Here is a 20,017-nt window from a genome sequence, read left to right on the forward strand (position 1 = left end):
TAGAGACGACTACGGTAGGATGTACCTGCCCACCCCTTGGCCGCAATGCCGTGTTGTCTCATTGGCTAGTTCCCATGTCTCGCCATTCATGACGAGCTATAAGAAAAACCAAGTTTAACCAAATGTGCCGGTGCCTCTCACGTGGTTGTTCGTGTACCAGCTCAGTCGCTCGTTGCCTAGCACACATTGCGGTCTTACTGGCTAGTTGCAATGTTTCGCCTCTCACCAACACCAATTGGTTCGTGTAACAGCTCGATCGCTCGTTGCCTACCTCACATTGCGGCTTCATTGGCTAGGTGCCATATCTTCCATTTGTACATGCAGTAAGATACTCCTCTCAGCCGTTGGTTCGTGCACCAGCTTGGTTCGATTTGTTGCCTAGCACGCTCACGCAGTCAAGAGCGCACGGCAGACGGCACACACACTCGCTCACGACGCCGAGACAGTGTCGCAGGAGACGCGCACCAACCAAACACTGGTCAGCACGCAGCCCACCCAAGTTGACAAACGTCGTCACTCCGCTCCGCTGCTGTCTCGTCTCCCCCACCCAGCTCTCCCCCATCCCTCTCGCTCTCGCTCGCGACACAGGTCCGCATCGAATCGAGGCCCGAGGGCAGCGCCGTACCGTGCCTAGGGTTTCGCCCGCCGCCGAGGATCCCCCTCGCCGCCGCGCCGTCGGGGGCCGCGCCCTCCGCCGAGGTAACCGCGCCCTCTCGCTCACGCCACTGCTCTACTCCACTCCACTGTAGCCCAAGCTAGGGTTTCCGGGACGGGGTTTCCGGCGGGGTTCGCCGGATCTGGAGGGACTCGGGGGGCCGATTGGGGCCGCTCCTCGCGAGAATTGCGGCGGCTCCGCATTGGGCGGGGGTTGGTGGGGCGGAATTGGGGGGATGGGTTCCTGCGCGCGGTGCTTCCGAGTGGCAAGGCCTACACCAGGTACCAGTTCGTGAAGAGCTCTGCTATACTGTCTGGTGCACCAGGAAGGATGTATGGTTAAGGTTTTGGAGTGGTTTTAGGTTGCCATGGCTGCCGCTCTCCCTCTCCCTTGAAGGAGCCCGGAAATGGCGCTGCGTGCTTACGAGCACTGCGTCGCAGTGGTGTGTCTTAGTAGCCGTTTGGGGCCCTGCGTTGCCGAGGTGTGGTTCGCTGCCCATGCGGGAGGCTAGGCTTTTTAGCGTACCGCTTTGGTTAAATTTAGCCTACCCATGCATTTCTAGACACACTGGGTATGGACATTGGCGCGAAAGGAGTACGAAGGGTTTGCGTTCGCCCCAAACATGGCGACAGACGGAGCCTTCTGTTTCCGATACTTCCGCGGATGGTCTATTTGTTTCGGTGCTTCTGATGGGCAACGGTCAGATTTGGCGCTTTTCGTATGTTGACACCATCTCCTAGATCTTTGGGTTTGCAAGATGCATTTCTTGCCATTTATGCTTCCTAGGCTCTGTCGTTGCCTCTTAGGAGTGATGTGTTTGGTGATATTAATGTTCCTAATGTTACGTGCAGCTTAGTTCTCGGCGATTTAGGCTAAGACTCTGTTTATGGTAACATTTCTATTGTCATGAGTAATTTTTGGCTGGACTATTCAACTGGATGTCCTTAAGTGAATTTAAGGAGCGAGTTTCCGGTGGGTTAATCCGGAGATTTGGTGTACAGATCAGATATACTACTCCGTGTTCATGTTTTAACGCCACTGCGTTGATTGGAGTTCACCGATATATAGCTATGGGTCACGTGACACCGTCCACATAACCCTTGGTGAAATTGGGATTAATTTAGGCGGTGAGCTGTTACTGGTGCCGACACACACCAACCAAACACTGGTCATGCAGCCCACCCAAGTTGACAAATGTCACTCCGCTGTCTCCCCCACCCAGCTCCCACCTCCCACTCTCTCGCTCACCGCTCACAGCTCACCGCTCACGCTCATCGCTCATGACATAGGCCTGCACGAGGACGAACTGAAGTCCGAGGGGAGGAGAGACAGTGCCATACCTAGGGTTTTGCTTGCCGCCGAGGATCCCGCAGCTGAGGTAACTACCCTCTTGCTCACACCACTGGTCTAGTCTGCTGGAGCTCAAATTCGCGTTTTCGCGACAGAATTCCCGGAGGGGTTTCCGGCGGCCGGCGGGGCTAGTCGGATCTGGAGGGACCTGGGGGGCCGATTGGGAGTACTCCTTACGATAATTGCGGGCCCCAGGGGAGCTGCACTGGGCAGGGGTTGGTGGGCGGAAATGGGGGAAGGTTCCTGCGTGTAGTGCTTCGGGGTGCAAGGTCTACAGGGTGCCAGTTTCTGGAGAGCTCTGCTAGGCTGGCTCGATGCATGAGGAGGAACGGTCAAGGTATTTGAGGGGTTTTAGGTTGCTATGGCTGCTGCTCAACCTCTCTCTTGAAGGAGCCTGGAAATGGTGCTCCTTACTTAGGAGCACTACGTCGCACTGGCGTGCTTTAGTAGCTGTTTGAGGCACTCTGTTGCTGTGGTGTGGTTTGGTGGCCGTTCAGGAGGCTTTGTAGCAAACCTTTGGTTAAATTTAGCCTGTCCGTGCATTTCTACACATTGACGCAAATGGAGTAGGGAGGGTTTCCGATACATTTCTGGATATGGTGGTCTATTTGTTTCTGTGCTTTTGATGGGCAATGGTCAGATTTAGTGCTTTTCGTATGTCGCACGATCCCCTAGATCTTCGAATTTGCAAGATGTATCCTTGCCATTTCTTTTTGTCGGGCTCTGTTGTTTCCTATTATGAGTGATGCATTAAGTGATATTAATGTTCATAATATTACATGCAGTTCAGTTCTTGGTGATTTGGGCTAAAACTCTGTTTGTGGCAACTTTTCTACAGCCACGAGTAATTTTTGGTTGGACTATTGAACTGGGTGTGCTTCAATAAATTTGTAGGAGCGAGTTTCCGTTTGGTCAATCGAAACATTCCATGTAGAGATCAAATTTGGTGCTCAGCGTTAATGTTTTAACTCCAGTGCATTGATTGGAGTTTACCGTTTTACAGCTAAGTGCCATGTGACATAACTTTAGGTGAAATTGAGATTAATGTAGGTGGTGTGTTGTTACTTGTGCCAAGTCTGTTATTGTTTTATTTAATTTCTGGTTTTGTTCTCGCCCAATTGGAGTCCGTCAAAGTGATCTGTCATACTACCCATTCAAATTTTCATTGGTCGTAGTGGTGCTTCTTAAGGGGCAACCACTTCCTGGAAAGAACAACTGTTTTGCTACTCTTTCTAACAGATAATGGATTTCGTTAAAATTGGGTTGAAATATTTTTTCATTCTTGATGCTTTTCTGGTTGATAATGAGACCCCAAAGTCATGTCAATATTTAGACTTTGAGGCTGCCATGACGTGTTTGGTAGTTGGTTCATATACATTCCCCAATGAGAAATAATTTAGAGAGAATTCCTTATTTGACACTACTTTAAAATTTGGTTCCTTATTTGACACTGGAAAAGTTTTCCTTCCTTATTTGACCTCATGTCAAAATTTCTTTCCCTATATGCCATTGCTGTCTGTTCCGTTAGCCTCTTCTGTCAAATTTTCTTTTCTGGGACCAAACTGTCCCAAGTGACAACGTGCAAAGGTTGAAAAATAAGAACCGATCCAGTCCTCTCGGCCCCTGTCCAAAGAAACCACTCCTGTGTCCATGTCCCCGACCTGCAGATTTGCCGCGCTAGGGACGCCAGAGTCATATCCAGCAGCTGGTTCGATGCCGATCGGCACGAGTCCGGTGAATGGACACACACGTGTGATCGAAGTGAGCCTAGCGCAGGGACGCGAACGTCGCCTGGTTGATCAGGACATCTCCGTTGCTCCAGGCTGGCCAGGATAGGTAGACTCGTACGCACACATGTATGTGTACGTGACTCCGTGAGCCATGTGCGGTATCATACATATGCATGTAGGCCTAGCGGGCCTTCAACAGAAGGTTAGGCAGGCACGAAAAAATCACGTCAAACAATGGCACATAATGCGCTAGGGATAAAAGCGTTTTTTATGTTACTATATAACACCGTCAGTGCTTCAAATGAACTGGAGTGTCATAGAAGGAAACAAAAATTGAAATGGGGTCAAATAAGGAAGAAAAACTTTTCCAGTGTCAAATAAGGAATCAAGTTTTGATGTAGTGTCAAATAAGGAATTCTCTCAATAATTTATAAGATGGGTTAGCGTAGGACATCGCGCTAAGTCTACCATATGGTTTGGTTTCTTGGTGTGTGTTTTTGTAGTGGATAGTAAACACTAACCTGCATACTCTAGTGAAATGTAGTTATTTTTGGATGTGTAACTACTAATTGCGTGACTTACTAAGTTCTTCTTGTTTAGCAGATTTCTGTAGGCCTGTATCCATGCTTTCAGCTTTCAGAAGGTGATTACAGAGGGGGAGGATGGAAGAGGAGGAACACCGTGGAGTTGTTTTGGTATGCAGCATCTGTGGGTTCCTCTTCGCTGTCCTTGGCCCTCTCAGCTTTTGGGTTCTATGGGCTGTGAATTGGAGGCCATGGAGGTTATATAGGTATGCTAATGATTGGATATAAGTTTTTCTATGAGGAGTATATGCTTGTAATATATTCACATGTAGCATTTGTATGCTTCTTAGCTGGGATTCATTAATAACCTGCTATATTATGTTCTTTGTCGCAGATTCCATTGTTTGCAATTGAGTTCATATGCATTTAGTCTTTTACAATTGAATGTCATCATTGCCTCGATGCACCAGCATCATCACATGCATTGTACATTTGTACACAAAATGGACCCCCACAAAAATTGCCTCTATGTCTTTTGGCGATATTCTAGTAGTTGTTTGGTTCTTGTAATTGCAGATATTTCATCAATATTCATTTCTATCCTTAGGATATTCAGACAGCAAAGTAGGTAGGGTTTGTATCAGTAACATACAACACATGGAACTATTTCTTGCAGTTCTATTTTATTGTCATTCTAGCATCATACTTTTGTGGTTAATTGAAGCCCGCTGTTAATGTTTGGAGTATAATTTTATTATGTTTGTCTGTGTTTGCGAGAAGTAGCTGATATACAAATACAAATCCTTATTTGGGCTCATTGTGGTCACAATACTGGTTTCTCTTGTTTGTATTTGCCTGACTTACCTAGGTAGCTGTTAACCTTTTTCATCTTTATTTTTGTTCAGTTGGATATATGCAAGGAAATGGCCAGCATATGCACAAGGTCCTCAGCTAAGCACACTGTGCAGCCTTTTGACCCTTTTTGCATGGCTTCTCGTCATTTCCCCAATAGCAGTCGTGCTAGCGTGGGGAAGCATCCTTATCTTTCTTATGGAAAGAAACATAACTGGTTTGGCTGTTATAATGGTTGGGGTTGCTTTGCTTCTATCATTCTACTCTATAATGCTCTGGTGGAGGACACAATGGCAAAGCTCAAGTACGTTCTCTGTTCTTTGTGTTGATTTTGTAACTTGTCATTTATTCTATACTTTGTGCCATGTGTTCGCTTCCATTGTCTGAGTGTCATCTTGTGTGAGTACGCTTGCTCTTGGAATCCATGAACTGTTAGTGGGAATTATATTTGTCTCTGTAGAACACCAATAAACTGTCTCTCGCTACATTCAATGTTTTTTGGATGATGTTACTTGACCACCATATATTTGACACGACGTCACATTAGAAAATTCAGATATTACGGAATTTTTTTCAAAACACATTCTACATGAAAGATGGTCATGTGATTTGTTAGGTTATCATAAACTAATTATGGCTAAATCACTATTTTTTTTTGACCAGGACTAAATCACTATTGCAAGCCACATTTTGCTCAAGCTTAAACATATTAGTGTTAGCCATGAACAAAACATGCAACTTGCACAAACAGAACTTCTAAATTCCTGCGGAGGTTCAATATGTTATCAGCAGTTCCCTTTAAAAGTTTTCAGTCTTGTTACATCCTTTCTTCACTTTGCTTTGTATTAGCTATTCCTATTAGGCGTGTTGTTTTATTATCGGTTTTTTCCTTACTGAGCTGAGACATTGTTTTTGCTGATCTAGTATTAGTGATACTAACAAATGGATTGTTTGGTGCAGAGGCTGTTGCATATCTTCTCCTATTGGCAGTAGGCCTGCTGTGTGCCTATGAATTTTGTGCTGTCTATGTCACAGCTGGTGCTAGTGCTTCTGAGCTCAATTCTCCATCTGGGTTTTTCTTTGGACTATCTGCAATATCATTGGCCATCAATATGCTCTTTATATGTAAAATACTGTTTAATGGTAAATATAGTATTCCCTCAGTTTATTGTTTGAAATAACTTATCTTACTATGAAGCTTCAAAATTTCATACATTTTATCTGCAGGAAGTGGATTTGATGTTGATGAATATGTCCGGAGGTCGTACAAGTTTGCATATTCTGATTGTGTTGAAGTGGGCCCTGTTTCATGCTCCCCTGATCCTCCGGATCCTAGTGAGTTATACATGACTAAATCCAGCAGGTGGGTCCAGTATTTTCCCTCAAATATCTTCTACTATCTTGAGTGGAAAAAACATCTACTACAAACTTAACTGTGTTACCAGCTTAAATAATTTTTATGATGTTCATTTGGCTGGTCAATCTTTTTTCAAATATGATAAGATGTTATTCTGACTTAAAAATGCAGGGTATTGCATCTAGGGCTTCTCTACTTCTGCTCGCTGCTTGTGCTTGTTGTCTATTCCATCTTGTATGGCCTGACCTCAAAAGAAGCACCTTGGTTGGGTGCTTTAACTTCATTTGCAGTAGTGATTCTTGGTAATGCTTTTTTCCTTGGACTGTCGAGCGTTTGTACTCTGTATTTGTTTCTTTGATATCTTAGTTTTCTTTTGTACAGATTGGAATTTGGGCCTGTGTTCATTCAGGTTTGAACTTCTTAAAAGTCGGACGCTAGCGTTGTTTGTGGCTGGAACATCACGAGTTTTTCTTATATGCTTTGGTGTTCATTACTGGTTTGTATTCCATATTTTTGTTCTTTTAGTTGATTATATTTAAGACCTAATACTTCTTGCTATTTACTGACTAAGGTATTACATAGGTACCTTGGACATTGCATCAGCTATGCTTTTGTAGCATCTGTTCTTTTAGCTGCTGCTGTCTCTTGCTGGCTTTCTATTTCCAACCCCTCAGTTGCAAGGATAGATGCGCTAAGAAGTACAGTGATAAAGCTGCGAGAAGGATTTCGAAGAAAGGGGCAGAATAGTTCTTCAAATTCATCAGAAGGCTGCGGATCTAGTGTGAAGCGTAGTAGTGGTAGTGTTGAAGCAGGTCAACATGGCAATGCTACTGATTCTATTTACAGAAGTAATTCACAGAGCGATGGGGCCAATTGGAACAGTGTTCCTTTTGATCGATCCAATAGTTGTCAAGAAGGCCAAAGCTCTGATAAGAACATAGATAGTGGACGCGCAAGTTTAGCCCATCGCAGTAATTCGTGCCTTTCTGCTGTCCAAGACTCTGAAACCGCAACAATTTCAGCAGATAGACATGGGGATACCGCTGCTTCACTTGTTGTCTGTTCTAGCAGTGGTTTGGAAAGTCAAGGCTGTGAGTCTAGTGGATCAGGTACTGCCTCGGGTAATCAGCAACTGTTGGATTTGAACTTAGCTGCAATTTTTCAGGACAGACTGAATGACCCGAAGATCACATCTATGCTTAAAAGGAATGGTGGACTTGGAGATGTAGAACTGGCTAATCTTCTACAGGATAAAGGCCTGGATCCGAATTTTTCTTATATGTTGAAAGATAAGGTTATGGATCCACGGATTTTGGCTTTGCTTCAGAGAAGCAGCCTAGATGCAGACCGAGAACATCAAGATGATGCAGATGCTACTGCTACTGAGGAACTGGATACGACTATTGCAAACCAGATCTCTTTGTCAGAAGAACTCAGGAGAAATGGGCTAGAAAATTGGCTAAACATTTCAAGACTGATTTTCCATCAAGTAGCTGGTACTCCAATACGGTCCTTTGTTGTTTTTACCCTAATATTTATTGTAGAGACAGTTACTGTCGCTGTCCATCGACCAGAGCCCATCAAGGTGATAAATGCAATACATGAGCAGGTATTTTTTTTTTTGCATAGGCACTATAACAGCTTTGAAAGATAGACTTTAATATTGATCAAGAGTGTGATAGTATTTCTCCTTCATTTGGCAGTTTGAGTTTGGCTTCTCCATACTACTTTTATCACCAGTTGTCTGCTCCATCATGGCATTCACTTGGTCCTTGCGTGCGGAAGAGATGATGATGACATCCAAACCACAGAAGGTAATAAGTGATACAGCATAGAACTCATTATTGTTTATCAATTATCATGCCATGTCAAGTTATAACCATCATAGTAAGCGAGTTTGTGATTACCACCATATCAGGGCAGGTTCTTTGTACCGTTTCTGTTCTTAACTTAGCCAAATGCTATGTAATGCAAGTTAAGTATGACGATAGAGGCAAATTGAAATGTTCTGCGGGAATTTTAGCAATACATGTGCGTGTCTCTGGATAACTGTGGGTATCTTTATTAGACATGCTTTGGTGCATCAAACTTCTGTAAAATCTGCTTTTGATGCACATCTGTGCTTGTGTTGCACTGAGTATGCTGTTATGTTTGTTAGTTTTACTTAGTTCTCAGCTATACTAACTTGACGTTCATTTCCACAACTTCAGTATGGCTTCATTGCGTGGCTGCTGAGTACATGTGTTGGCTTACTTCTCTCTTTCTTGAGGTACACTTGTTGCTTAATTTACTAGTATTATAATTTAATCATTTGTCCATTTGTAAAACTGATTATTAATTTGGGTGCCTGTTTGCTCTCCTTATCAAATGATAATATTCAGAGCATGCTAGTCATAACCATTTGGTCAATATATATCATTTTACTTTAAACCCCACCTGACTGTGCAAGTGCAAGTGCAAGTGCATGGGACTTCTCTTAAAGAACTTATGGGACTTTATGTAAAACAATTATTTACTAAAAATCCTGAGTGTGATGTCCTCAGTTGGCAACTGAGGTGACCTGTCTATTCAGGTTTACTGGGTACAGAACAGGGTACAACTAGTGATACTTGTTCAAAACTGGCTCTTTACTTTGCTTCTAATTATCAAAATACAGAAAATTATACTATGAGGTGCTATATCCTATATGATTTTAGAAAAATACAGATCCAACTGTTGTACTCAGTTATGGGTTGATATATAGTGTAATAACACATGACTCAAGGAAATACAATAATAATACATGATTAAGCACTAGACTGGCATACAGACACTCTTAACAAAGTCTAATGATGGTGTCGCTGCTGTAGGTTCTCAAGTGTTTATTGTTAGATTTATATCATGTCTCCATGTAAGGTTGCTAGTTTCCTAACATTTATCACTGTCTTATGATGAACTTTACTATGTGATTGATTAACTAAGTAATGATGGTGGCTCAGACATATTCAGATCATCTTCTGTCTATAGTCAATAGTCAATACCTGTTTTACATATCTAGACTCAATGGCAACTAGATATGTACAACGAGTGCATTTCATCGGTGATTTTTTTGTTTGTCTGAAAGTTACCTGTGCTATTCTGCAGCAAGTCATCAGTTATACTGGGTATGTCTCTCACGGTCCCACTTATGGTGGCTTGCCTCTCATTCGCTATTCCTTTATGGATGCGTAACGGTTATCGCTTCTGGATTCTTGGAGGAGGGCATGATAATCGTGAAACTGTTCGTCAAGCTCCAGGGAAGAAAGAGGTTTGTTTTCATATGATTTAAATTTAACAATATGGGTACCATTTATATGTTCACACTCTGATCCTGCTTCGTGTTATGTGCCTGATGCCAGCAATGCAATTAGCATGAGCTGGTTGGATACCTGAATGTGTCCTATCAGCACAGCGTGCGTCACATTTTGTAGCTTATCTAAATATAAACAATTATCTGTCCCGGTTTTGTAGTGTACTAGTATTATTCCAGGTACCTTCCGGCGATGGTGTTTGAAATCATGTTTGCGTTGCTCATTGTTTTTTTTTCTTCCCAGGGGGCTCTCTTTGCAATCAGCATAGCTGTTTTCACTGCATCAGTTATTGGCCTTGGTGCAATAGTATCGGCGAAGCCTTTAGATGCTTTAGGCTACAAGGGATGGGATGCTGATAAAAAGAGTTTTTACTCTCCCTATGCAACATCTATGTATCTTGGATGGGCATTATCTTCCACAATTGCCGTGCTTGTTACTGGGGTCATACCAATTGTAGCTTGGTTCGCCACATACCGATTTTCACCTTGTTCGGCTTTATGTGTTGGCCTTTCTGCAAGTATGTCCTACTTGATCTTTTCTCAAACTTGGCATGTTGATTGAATCAGCTTACACTTTCAGATGTAACCGACTCTTGAGCTGTTGCTTTCTGCAGCCGTTCTTGTATCTTTCTGCGGTGCATCCTATTGGGGAGTTGTAAATTCACGAGAGGATGGGATTCCTCTGAAGGCTGATTTCCTGGCAGCCCTACTCCCCTTACTTTGCATTCCTGCAATGTTTGCTCTGTTCACTGGGCTGTATAAATGGTACAAAGACGACCTTCAGCATTTAAATTTCTACTCATATTAATGTTTTTCTGAGATGAAATGCAAAAAATTGCAGGAAGGATGATGATTGGAAGATCTCTCGAGGAGTTTACCTTTTTGTTGGCATGGGAATGTTGCTGTTGCTTGGTGCAATATCAGCAATTGTCGTCACAATTAGACCTTGGACTGTAAGCAAACTCTATGTGATCTAGATCATTGACGTAGCTTCATATAAATGTTCAGTTCATCTCTGTATAATTGACGTTTCATCTTTATACAGGTCGGAGTTGCATGCCTACTAGTTATCCTGTTCCTTGTGTTTGCCATTGGGGTCATCCATTACTGGAAATCCAACAACTTCTATTTAACAAGAACACAGATGTTACTTGTTTGTTCCCTTGCTTTTCTCCTCGTGTTGGCTGCCTTCCTGATGGGTTTATTTCAAGGTGGCCACATCTTCTCCCTATAATGTCTTTCGGCCTGCTTTCACCAACTTTATTGGTTTGGCTTACTGTTGTCAATAATTCATATTAAATGCAAACAATTTTGTAGGCAAGCCTTTTCTTGGAGCATCTATAGGTTATTTCTCATTTCTGTTTCTTCTCACCGGAAGGGCTTTGACCGTAAGTTTGTTTACGTTCAGATAAATATTAGTCATGAGATGATAGTTTTGAAGTTTGCTGATGATCCCGTAACAATGAATGGATATACTCTTCCCAGGTTCTTCTATCACCACCAATTGTTGTTTATTCACCGAGGGTGCTACCTGTATATGTTTATGATGCTCATGCAGACTCCGCCAAGAATGTTAGGTATGATAAATAGCCTTTCCAAATCAACCTATGCACATATCTTGTGTTCAGGGTTGGTCATAGTTTTTTCTTCCCGTTCTCTCCTATCCTGAGAATGCTGTTGTCATCTGATAAAGAAACCCTAACACCACTCTCTTTACAGTTATGCCTTCCTTATTTTGTATGGGATCGCATTGGCAACTGAAGTTTGGGGTGTTATTGCTAGTCAAGTAATGAATCCACCATTTGTTGGGGCTGCTATTTGTGCTAGTACTCTTGTAATTGCCTTCAGCTTCGCTGTTTCTCGTCCATGCCTAACTCTTAAGGTTAGTACTTTTGTGCAGAATAAGCAAACTTTACTCTACTGAACATTCTTTGTTTTTACCCCCTTTTCATTTATGATTCCAAGTAATGATCTCTGTGGAACTTGAATCAGATGATGGAGGACGCCATTCATTTTCTCAGCAAGGATACAGTGGTTCAAGCAATGTCGCGATCTGCTAACAAAGTAAGTCTGACTTATACTCCTATTTCTAAACAAAAAATGTTTAGAATAAGCACCAGTGCTTAACAAAAAGTTTGGTTTATTTTCCTAAGCACCCCTCCAAGTACCTCCCATTTTACATGGCCTAAGATGCTTAACAAATTACTGGTATTTGAACTGGCTAATGAAGCAATTTTTGTTTGCATACTACTGTTAAACCTGTTTGAACCATCCTATCCACATTTCTTTCCATTAACATGTATTGCTGGGAGCTATCACCATTTTGTGCTCATCCACTGCATTTAAGTTCTATCATATATATCCTGCCCATAGAAGTACACACATGCTACTGGGATAGTGGGATGACATCGTATTGTAAATTCATGCCAACAGCTCTTCATTAGTAGGCATGGTTATCTGTCAACTGTCGGTCTAGATAAGAATCTTGTTAGTGAGTCCACCAATTTCTAAGATCTTTAAACAACAATGAAAGCACTGTAACGATATGATATTTGTTGTTACTGTATTGTTGACCATATGTTCTATGTACGACCCAGACAAGAAATGCTATATCTGGGACTTACTCAGCACCTCAGAGGTCTGCAAGTTCTGCTGCTCTTTTGGTTGGAGATCCTTCTGTTACTTTGGATAGGGCTGGGAACTTTGTGCTTCCTAGGGCTGATGTTATGAAGCTGAGAGATCGTTTGAGGAATGAAGAAGTTACTGCAGGATCTTTCTTCTGTGGAGTAAAAAATTGTTTCATGATTTGCCCTGGATCCCCAGCAGATGTTGATTATCGGAGGAATATGTGTGCCCATGCACGCATCTTGGGTTTAGAGGAAGCAATTGATACTGAATGGGTTTATATGTGGGACAAATTTGGTGGTTATTTGCTTCTGTTGCTTGGCTTGACTGCCAAAGCTGAACAAATACAGGTATAAACTGAATATTTTGCGTCATTTTTGTCTTTCTCTCTGATTCATAAGCATTGTTAATGCTTTAATCTCTATGTTTGTTTCAGGATGAAGTTCGTCTTAGGCTATTTTTGGACAGCATAGGCCTATCTGACTTGAGTGCTAAAGAAATTAAGAAATGGATGCCGGAAGATCGCAGGCAATTTGAACTCATTCAAGAAAGGTAATATGTGGTGTTTTTATACTGAACCATGATTAGTCATCGGCTCAGCCTCTAAATTTTGCTCTTGTTTGTGTATACAGCTACATAAGGGAGAAAGAAATGGAAGAGGAGGTCTTGATGCAACGGCGAGAGGAAGAAGGGAAGGGAAGAGAAAGGAGGAAGGCATTGTTGGAGAAAGAGGAGCGCAAATGGAAGGAGCTTGAAATATCACTGCTGTCTTCTATCCCTAATGCCGGAAGCAGGGATGCTGCGGCTATGGCAGCAGCTGTCAGAGCTGTGGGAGGTGATTCTGCTCTGGAAGATTCTTTTGCAAGGGACAGAGTCTCATCAATAGCTCGTCACATACGAAAGGCACAATTGGCACGACGAGCCGAGCAGGTGCTGTTCCCAACTTCACATTATACTTGCATTTTTTCACAATGATGTATGATAAATATGTACGTTTCGGGTGCATGAATTGGAAATAGCCATCCTTACTGAAGTTATTGAATATTTTGTTGTTCACCTTGAACTGGTAACCTGACAACACATCAGTTTCATGAGTTCGTAATCAAAATCATATTTTTTTGAAAGTGTAGCACATTTCTTATGGTTACTGTTCTTGCTGATACTGTTTACACGTTAAGAACTTTTGAACAGACTAGCTTTCTCTTGTTCATACTACTAGATACCTGACATTTTTCTGAACTTTTGACAGACTAGCATTGCTGGTGCTGTCTGTGTACTTGATGATGAACCGAGGAGTACTGGGCGCCATTGTGGAGAGCTCGAGTTGTGTCTATGTCAAAGTCAAAGAGTGAGTTTCTCCATTGCAGTAATGGTTCAACCAGTATCTGGTCCAGTCTGCCTTTTTGGAACCGAATTCCAGAAGAAGGTTTGTTGGGAAATCTTAGTGGCAGGGTCAGAACAGGGAATGGAAGCTGGTCAGATTGGTCTTCGGTTGGTAACTAAGGGTGAAAGAATGACTACTGTTGCTAAAGAGTGGAACATTGGCGCGTCAAGTATTGCAGATGGCAGGTATGAGCTTGTCATCACTGTTGTATTTTGTATGATATGAAAACAAAAGAAAATCAAAAGCAGCTAATCTGTTGAACTTTTCTTGCTACCGCAGTGACTGGCTTGCTGTCTGTAACTGACTTATTATGTTTTTTTTTTGGGTATTCACTTTTGCTTCTACTACTACCTCTGTCCATAAATAGACGTCTGCGATTTGTCTAAATCTAAATCTAGATACATCCAGATTTAGATAAACCCCAGACATCTATTTATAGACGGAGGGAGTAATATTTTGTACACAAGAATGTTTTCTAATCAACATTTGTGCTTCAGACCTGTTAATTTGCTATATTAGTTGGTTTTCCTTTATATAGTGTTGATTTGGTTGTATAGATTTTTCAACAGAAACAGTAAGTGGCAGTCCTACCGAATGTTTTAGCTCAACTTTGATGCAGGGTTTACTTATGCCTATATTCTTTTACTAGTTATATCTGATAGCTTGCTATTGTATTTTGCAGGTGGCATGTTGTCACGGTGACTATAGATGCTGACCTAGGTGAAGCAACTTCTTTCATAGATGGAGTTTACGATGGATACCAGAATGGTCTACCATTACCTAGAAACAATGGCATATGGGAACCTGGGGCAGATATTTGGGTTGGTGCTAGGCCACCCACAGACCTGGATGCCTTTGGTAGGTCAGATAGTGAAGGTTCAGACTCAAAGATGCAGATCATGGATGCTTTCTTATGGGGAAGATGTCTGACTGAAGATGAGGTTGCTGCGTTACATACAACCATGTGTCCTGCGGAGTATGGCTTGTTCGACCTTGCAGCTGAAGATGCTTTGCATGGAAGTTATTCCGCAAGGGTAAATTCTTGCTCCTACCAAGCAATTCCTTATTTCTATCCCTTTGTGATGTCATGAATTTGAAGGTAATATGACATTACACATGTGTATTTCTTATATTTACTGTATATTCATTCAGGTGGATGACTGGGAGAGTGAAGAAGCAAACTTTGAGCTTTATGATCAACAAGAGGATGTTGAATGGGACGGGCAGTACTCAAGTGGTAGGAAACGTCCAGTGCGTGATGCAGTAGCTATTGACATTGACTCCTTGCAAAGACCAAGGAAACCGAGGTTTGAGACACGAGAGGAAGTCAACCAGCGTATGCTCTCTGTTGAAAGGGCTGTCAGGGAAGCTCTTAGTGCAAAAGGGGAAAGGACTTTCACTGATCAAGAGTTCCCTCCAGATGATCGATCTTTATACGTCAATCCAATGAACCCTCCTCTAAAACTGCAGGTACTCTTCATGCATATCTATGCACTTGTGTACTAACTATTGTTCAAGTCTTCACTATTGTTTTTTGGTATGAATTCAGGTTGTTTCTGAGTGGATGAGGCCTTCTGACATAGCAAAGGAGATATCTATTAGTTCCCAACCATGCTTGTTCTCTGGTTCTGTGAATTCCTCGGACGTATGCCAGGTATGTAGTGTTTGCATTGTGCTGGTCTGATATCTTTCCCTCAGTGGAAGTTTTGTGCAAGAAACCATGATTTAATATTACCAGCTGAATTGATACCCTATTTTCATAACTGTTCTTTTCAGGGTCGTTTGGGAGACTGTTGGTTCCTGAGTGCAGTTGCAGTTTTAACGGAGATGTCTCGTATATCTGAAGTTATAATCACTCCAGCATACAATGAAGAAGGGATCTATACTATCAGATTCTGCATTCAGGTATTCAATAATCTGAACTGCCTGCTTAATAGATTTATGTTCTTGTGGGTTTTCCTTATGTGGTACATAACTACATGTTTGTATTTGGTAGACCATGCCCTGTTCGTGGGGTTTAATATTTTGTTCTATCTCATATTCAATTCGACATCTGAGTTATTTGGTGTAGAGCAAACAAGAAAATGTAGAATCACAAAGCATACATTGTTTGTTTGTTGTATTCTGTACTGCATGTATTTTGTAGCAAGAAGAGTTTTAGTAGTAGTGCATTTTAGCAGCCGTACTGCTTTAGAGCTGGTAAAATAATTCTTACCATTGACCTTAATGAAACTTGCATTATAATATTTTACATTTATGCTTGGAGCTTACCTGATATCCCGTATTATCTTTTTGAGGCTTTCTTTATTACCATATTACAAAATACAAAAAACAATGTTTCCTATGTGGGTAGCTTGCCCCCTTTTACATGTAGTGCATTATGAATATGTGATTATCAAAAGATGCGAAAATATTTCATTGATGCTATCCTAGCAATCTAGCACATGCCTGCACATTTCTGACCCCATTTACATGCCGTGCTTTATGCATTGCATGTATTTGGTCCTTGATCAATTCATTGATGAGCACTACAATTTCCTGATCAATCTCAATAGCAGTTGAGAGAACCAACTAGTTTACATGGAAATATATGTATAGGGTGCATCCATCATACTTCCCCCAGGGCTTGCGCATTATTTTCCACCAAGAATCTGATTTACAACAACCAGAGCATATATATTGTCTTCCACTAACTTGTCATTTTTTCATCACGCATTTCCACTAGGGCGAGTGGGTGGCTGTGGTTGTTGATGATTGGATCCCCTGTGAGGCTCCTGGAAAACCAGCTTTTGCTACTAGTAGAAAACAAAATGAGCTATGGGTATCCATTCTGGAGAAAGCTTACGCAAAACTTCACGGCTCTTATGAGGCGCTGGAAGGTGGGCTTGTGCAAGATGCTCTAGTGGACCTCACAGGAGGAGCTGGTGAAGAGATTGATATGCGGAGCCCCCAAGCACAGATTGATCTTGCTAGTGGCAGATTGTGGTCTCAGTTGCTACACTTTAATCAAGAAGGTTTTCTTCTGGGTGCTGGAAGTCCCTCTGGCTCTGATGCTCATATTTCATCAAGTGGCATTGTTCAGGGACATGCTTACTCAATTTTGCAGGTTTGCTCTCATTTGTATATTTGTACTTTTTGCCAACAGTCTCCATTCTACACTTGACATATTTATACTGTATTTATTTTCAGATAAGAGAAGTTGATGGCCACAAGCTTGTCCAAATTAGAAATCCTTGGGCAAACGAAGTTGAATGGAACGGACCATGGTCAGACTCATCACAAGAGTGGACGGAACGAATAAAACATAAGCTCAAGCATGTTCCACAGGTACTTGTATTTTTCTGCTATAGTTTTACGTGAGCAGATGGTAAATATTTTAGTCTTAAAACAAAACAGACACTCATGGTAACAAAATTATATTCCCAAATGCATTTTAATTTACAGCTCACGCTCACCACCCTATATCATTCTCTATTGTGTTGCAGTCGGAGAATGGTGTATTCTGGATGTCTTGGCAAGATTTTCAGATCCACTTTCGGTCAATATATGTTTGTCGTGTTTATCCACCTGAAATGCGCTACTCTGTCCATGGGCAATGGCGTGGCTACAGTGCAGGTGGTTGCCAAGATTATGACTCGTGGCATCAAAATCCTCAATATCGACTTAGGGTAACAGGACGTGCTGCACTATATCCTGTCCATGTGTTTATTACCCTTACACAGGTATGTGCCATCTGCATGTTATTTTAAGGCTTGAAGAAATCACTCTGATACTGATCTGAGCACAAACTTCTGCTTGTCAGGGTGTTGGTTTCTCTAGAAAGACAAATGGTTTCAGGAACTACCAATCTAGTCATGATTCTTCCATGTTTTACATTGGAATGAGGATACTCAAGACACGTGGTTGTCGTGCTGCTTACAATATCTACATGCATGAATCAGTTGGCGGGACAGATTATGTTAACTCAAGAGAAATATCATGTGAATTGGTCTTGGAGCCTTATCCGAAAGGATACACAATTGTGCCAACAACTATACATCCAGGGGAGGAAGCACCTTTTGTTTTGTCAGTTTTTACAAAAGCACCGATCAAACTAGAAGCTGTTTAGTGCAAGATTGAGACTCCATGTGTTTGCTACTGGTAGCTGTGCCTCACAGCTACTGGTGGCCTGAGTGACGCAGAGTCTGTGGGTTCAAGAAGACCAGGAAATGGGTAAGCACCTTGTCCTTTTGCCCATTGTCTAAGTTCCCTATTTGGTTGGTATGGTCTAATGCTGTGCAGCGTGCTCCAAACTGCAAACAACCTATGTGTGCATTTGAATCAGATGAAAAATGGAGGAATTATGCTTACTGACCTTATAACCATTTCAGGGTATTGCTATCGCGATATGCCCGTAGCTGGGATTTATGATGCAGCAGCTCTGCACTTGGACCTGAATATGTTGGAATCCCTCAGTACCTGCAAGTGCATAAGTTTGATTGCTCCAGAGCTGATAAGAGAAGGCAATGCTTTTGCTAAAAAGAGAGAGAAGGCAGTGTTTCCAGACAGCAGGTTGTGTGGTATCAATCAATTGGGACCATTACTCTTGAATCACCGTGGAGAAGAATTGTGGCTGTTTGTAAGTCCATTCTTGTAGATAGTGGTGGCAGCTAACAATTTAGACCTAGTAGCCCCATCCGGTGTATAGGTTATCCCGTGTTTACCCCCCTGTACATACTATAGAGTTAGATGAGTTAACCTTGCGCCTGTCGTTTCTATGAAGTCTTGTGCAGCTTGGAAATGTCGTTTTAGGAAGCTGCAGTTTTGCTGATCCAAAACCTGAGGTAGTTGGCTATAGTTGTTTTCATTGATTGCCTTGTATGTAATCGAAATCTGATCTCATTCAAAGGAAGCGATTTTTTGGTATATGCTGTGAAGCTGCATGTGTTCCTGTCCTGAAATATCGTGATCGTCACACGGTCACTGTGACGGTGGGTATACAAGGCATGTTGACTACTTGGCTTTTCTCGGGTGCTACTGAGGATTCTATTCTATTTCTCTGCCAAAATGGATATGTACACTAGGAGCATGCCTTTGCTAAGTACTTTCTCCGTTCCTAAATAAAACATCTTATTGGCAGTGTTGGTAGTTTAATTTGAGCTACCAAAACATCTTATGTTTGGAACGGAGGGAGTACTTGGTTGCTGTTGTGCCATCGTTCAAGCACCTTGTCATTTACTCTCAAAACGTATGTGGCATCGTGTTTATTGGCAGTGTTTGCGTCAAGTTGGTGAGCTAGTCAAACAAATCAACCCTTGCATCGATGTGCTAGAAAATGGTTTTAAGAGAAAAAAGTGTCAAAATCACAACCTGTATGACGCAATTGCATCAATGTGCCAGAAGATGCAAAGTTGTAATAAAAAAGTGTCAAAATCACAACCAGTAGTACAGAGTATTTGCATTTCAGATCAAAACTATTAACAATTTATATTGGGAGAATGTGACTTTCCTTAATCTTGGCGCTTTCACAACCGTCGGATTTGAAACTGAATGGGTGGATGGTAACTCTGAATTTTCCCGGGCCATGTGGCGAGTTGCCATTCGTCCGCTCCAGAAAAACGTTGTCGCTAAACACTAACAGAGGCTCTTGAGCGACCATGGCCACGTCCAAGGGCAGCACGCTGCCGCCGTGATCTCCACGCGCATGCCTATTCTTTCACTACATCCAGAGTCCTCTCGGTGTACTCTCTCCATGACTCCATCCTAGCCGATGTCCGGTGCCGCCATCCTAGGATGAGGAGGACTTGGGCGGAGAAGAGCGCGGCCTCCTATGTCTTCGTAGACGTCCCATATCCTCGATGGCGGCATACCAGATGACGGCGGCAACCCTAGGCCATAAACCGTCTGCGAGGTCGCGCGGTCGGAGCCTCCCCTAGAGGCCGTGCGCGAGGGGGAATGGGCAGGAAGTCCTCTTAAAAAAATATAGGGATTCAGAGCCGTTTTAGGAAACTGCTGGAGCGATTTTTCGGCCATTTGAAAGCGACAACATTTTTTTAGGGATTGAGGGTACACACGTGCACGCAACGGTTTTAAGCTAACGTGGTACTAGTAGGTAGCAGCTCTGCTACTTTGCCTGGCACGGTCGATGTACGGTAGCCGGTAGCCGGCAGGTACACGCATCCTGATACATTGAGTATCTGGATGGCGCCCGAACAGAAAACGGCCGGTCAGGG

General features: G+C 42.4%; 1 protein-coding gene across 1 annotated transcript; it reads left to right on the forward strand.

Annotated features, from left to right (window-relative positions):
• The first annotated feature begins 514 nt into the window (after positions 1–514).
• Positions 515–18,710, forward strand: LOC127306467 (calpain-type cysteine protease ADL1). The gene is made up of 32 exons (XM_051337104.1): positions 515–699; positions 4,339–4,525; positions 5,165–5,415; positions 6,072–6,254; positions 6,339–6,474; positions 6,640–6,770; positions 6,850–6,964; positions 7,051–8,077; positions 8,172–8,282; positions 8,679–8,737; positions 9,592–9,754; positions 10,041–10,314; positions 10,411–10,561; positions 10,638–10,749; positions 10,842–11,007; positions 11,114–11,184; positions 11,282–11,373; positions 11,516–11,678; positions 11,789–11,860; positions 12,394–12,771; positions 12,858–12,973; positions 13,054–13,351; positions 13,671–13,990; positions 14,488–14,839; positions 14,958–15,275; positions 15,355–15,459; positions 15,582–15,710; positions 16,531–16,911; positions 16,995–17,132; positions 17,291–17,527; positions 17,608–18,017; positions 18,176–18,710. The coding sequence occupies exons 2-31, from the start codon at positions 4,398–4,400 to the stop codon at positions 17,911–17,913; spliced, it is 6,483 nt and encodes a 2,160-aa protein (XP_051193064.1). The 5' UTR covers positions 515–699; positions 4,339–4,397; the 3' UTR covers positions 17,914–18,017; positions 18,176–18,710.
• The last annotated feature ends 1,307 nt before the right edge of the window (positions 18,711–20,017 follow it).

Source organism: Lolium perenne, chromosome 6, assembly GCF_019359855.2.
Source record: "Lolium perenne isolate Kyuss_39 chromosome 6, Kyuss_2.0, whole genome shotgun sequence".
In the NCBI taxonomy this organism is placed as follows: Eukaryota; Viridiplantae; Streptophyta; class Magnoliopsida; order Poales; family Poaceae; genus Lolium; species Lolium perenne.

What these genes read in the sequence shown, in the direction of transcription:
- LOC127306467 (XM_051337104.1), top strand. Translation starts at nt 4,398, where the DNA reads ATGGAAGAGGAGGAACACCGTGGAGTTGTTTTGGTATGCAGCATCTGT. An exon ending in GACACAATGGCAAAGCTCAA is followed by an intron (nt 5,416 to 6,071) that starts GTACGTTCTCTG and finishes TGTTTGGTGCAG; the next exon opens with AGGCTGTTGCATATCTTCTC. An exon ending in CCTGATGGGTTTATTTCAAG is followed by an intron (nt 11,008 to 11,113) that starts GTGGCCACATCT and finishes ACAATTTTGTAG; the next exon opens with GCAAGCCTTTTCTTGGAGCA.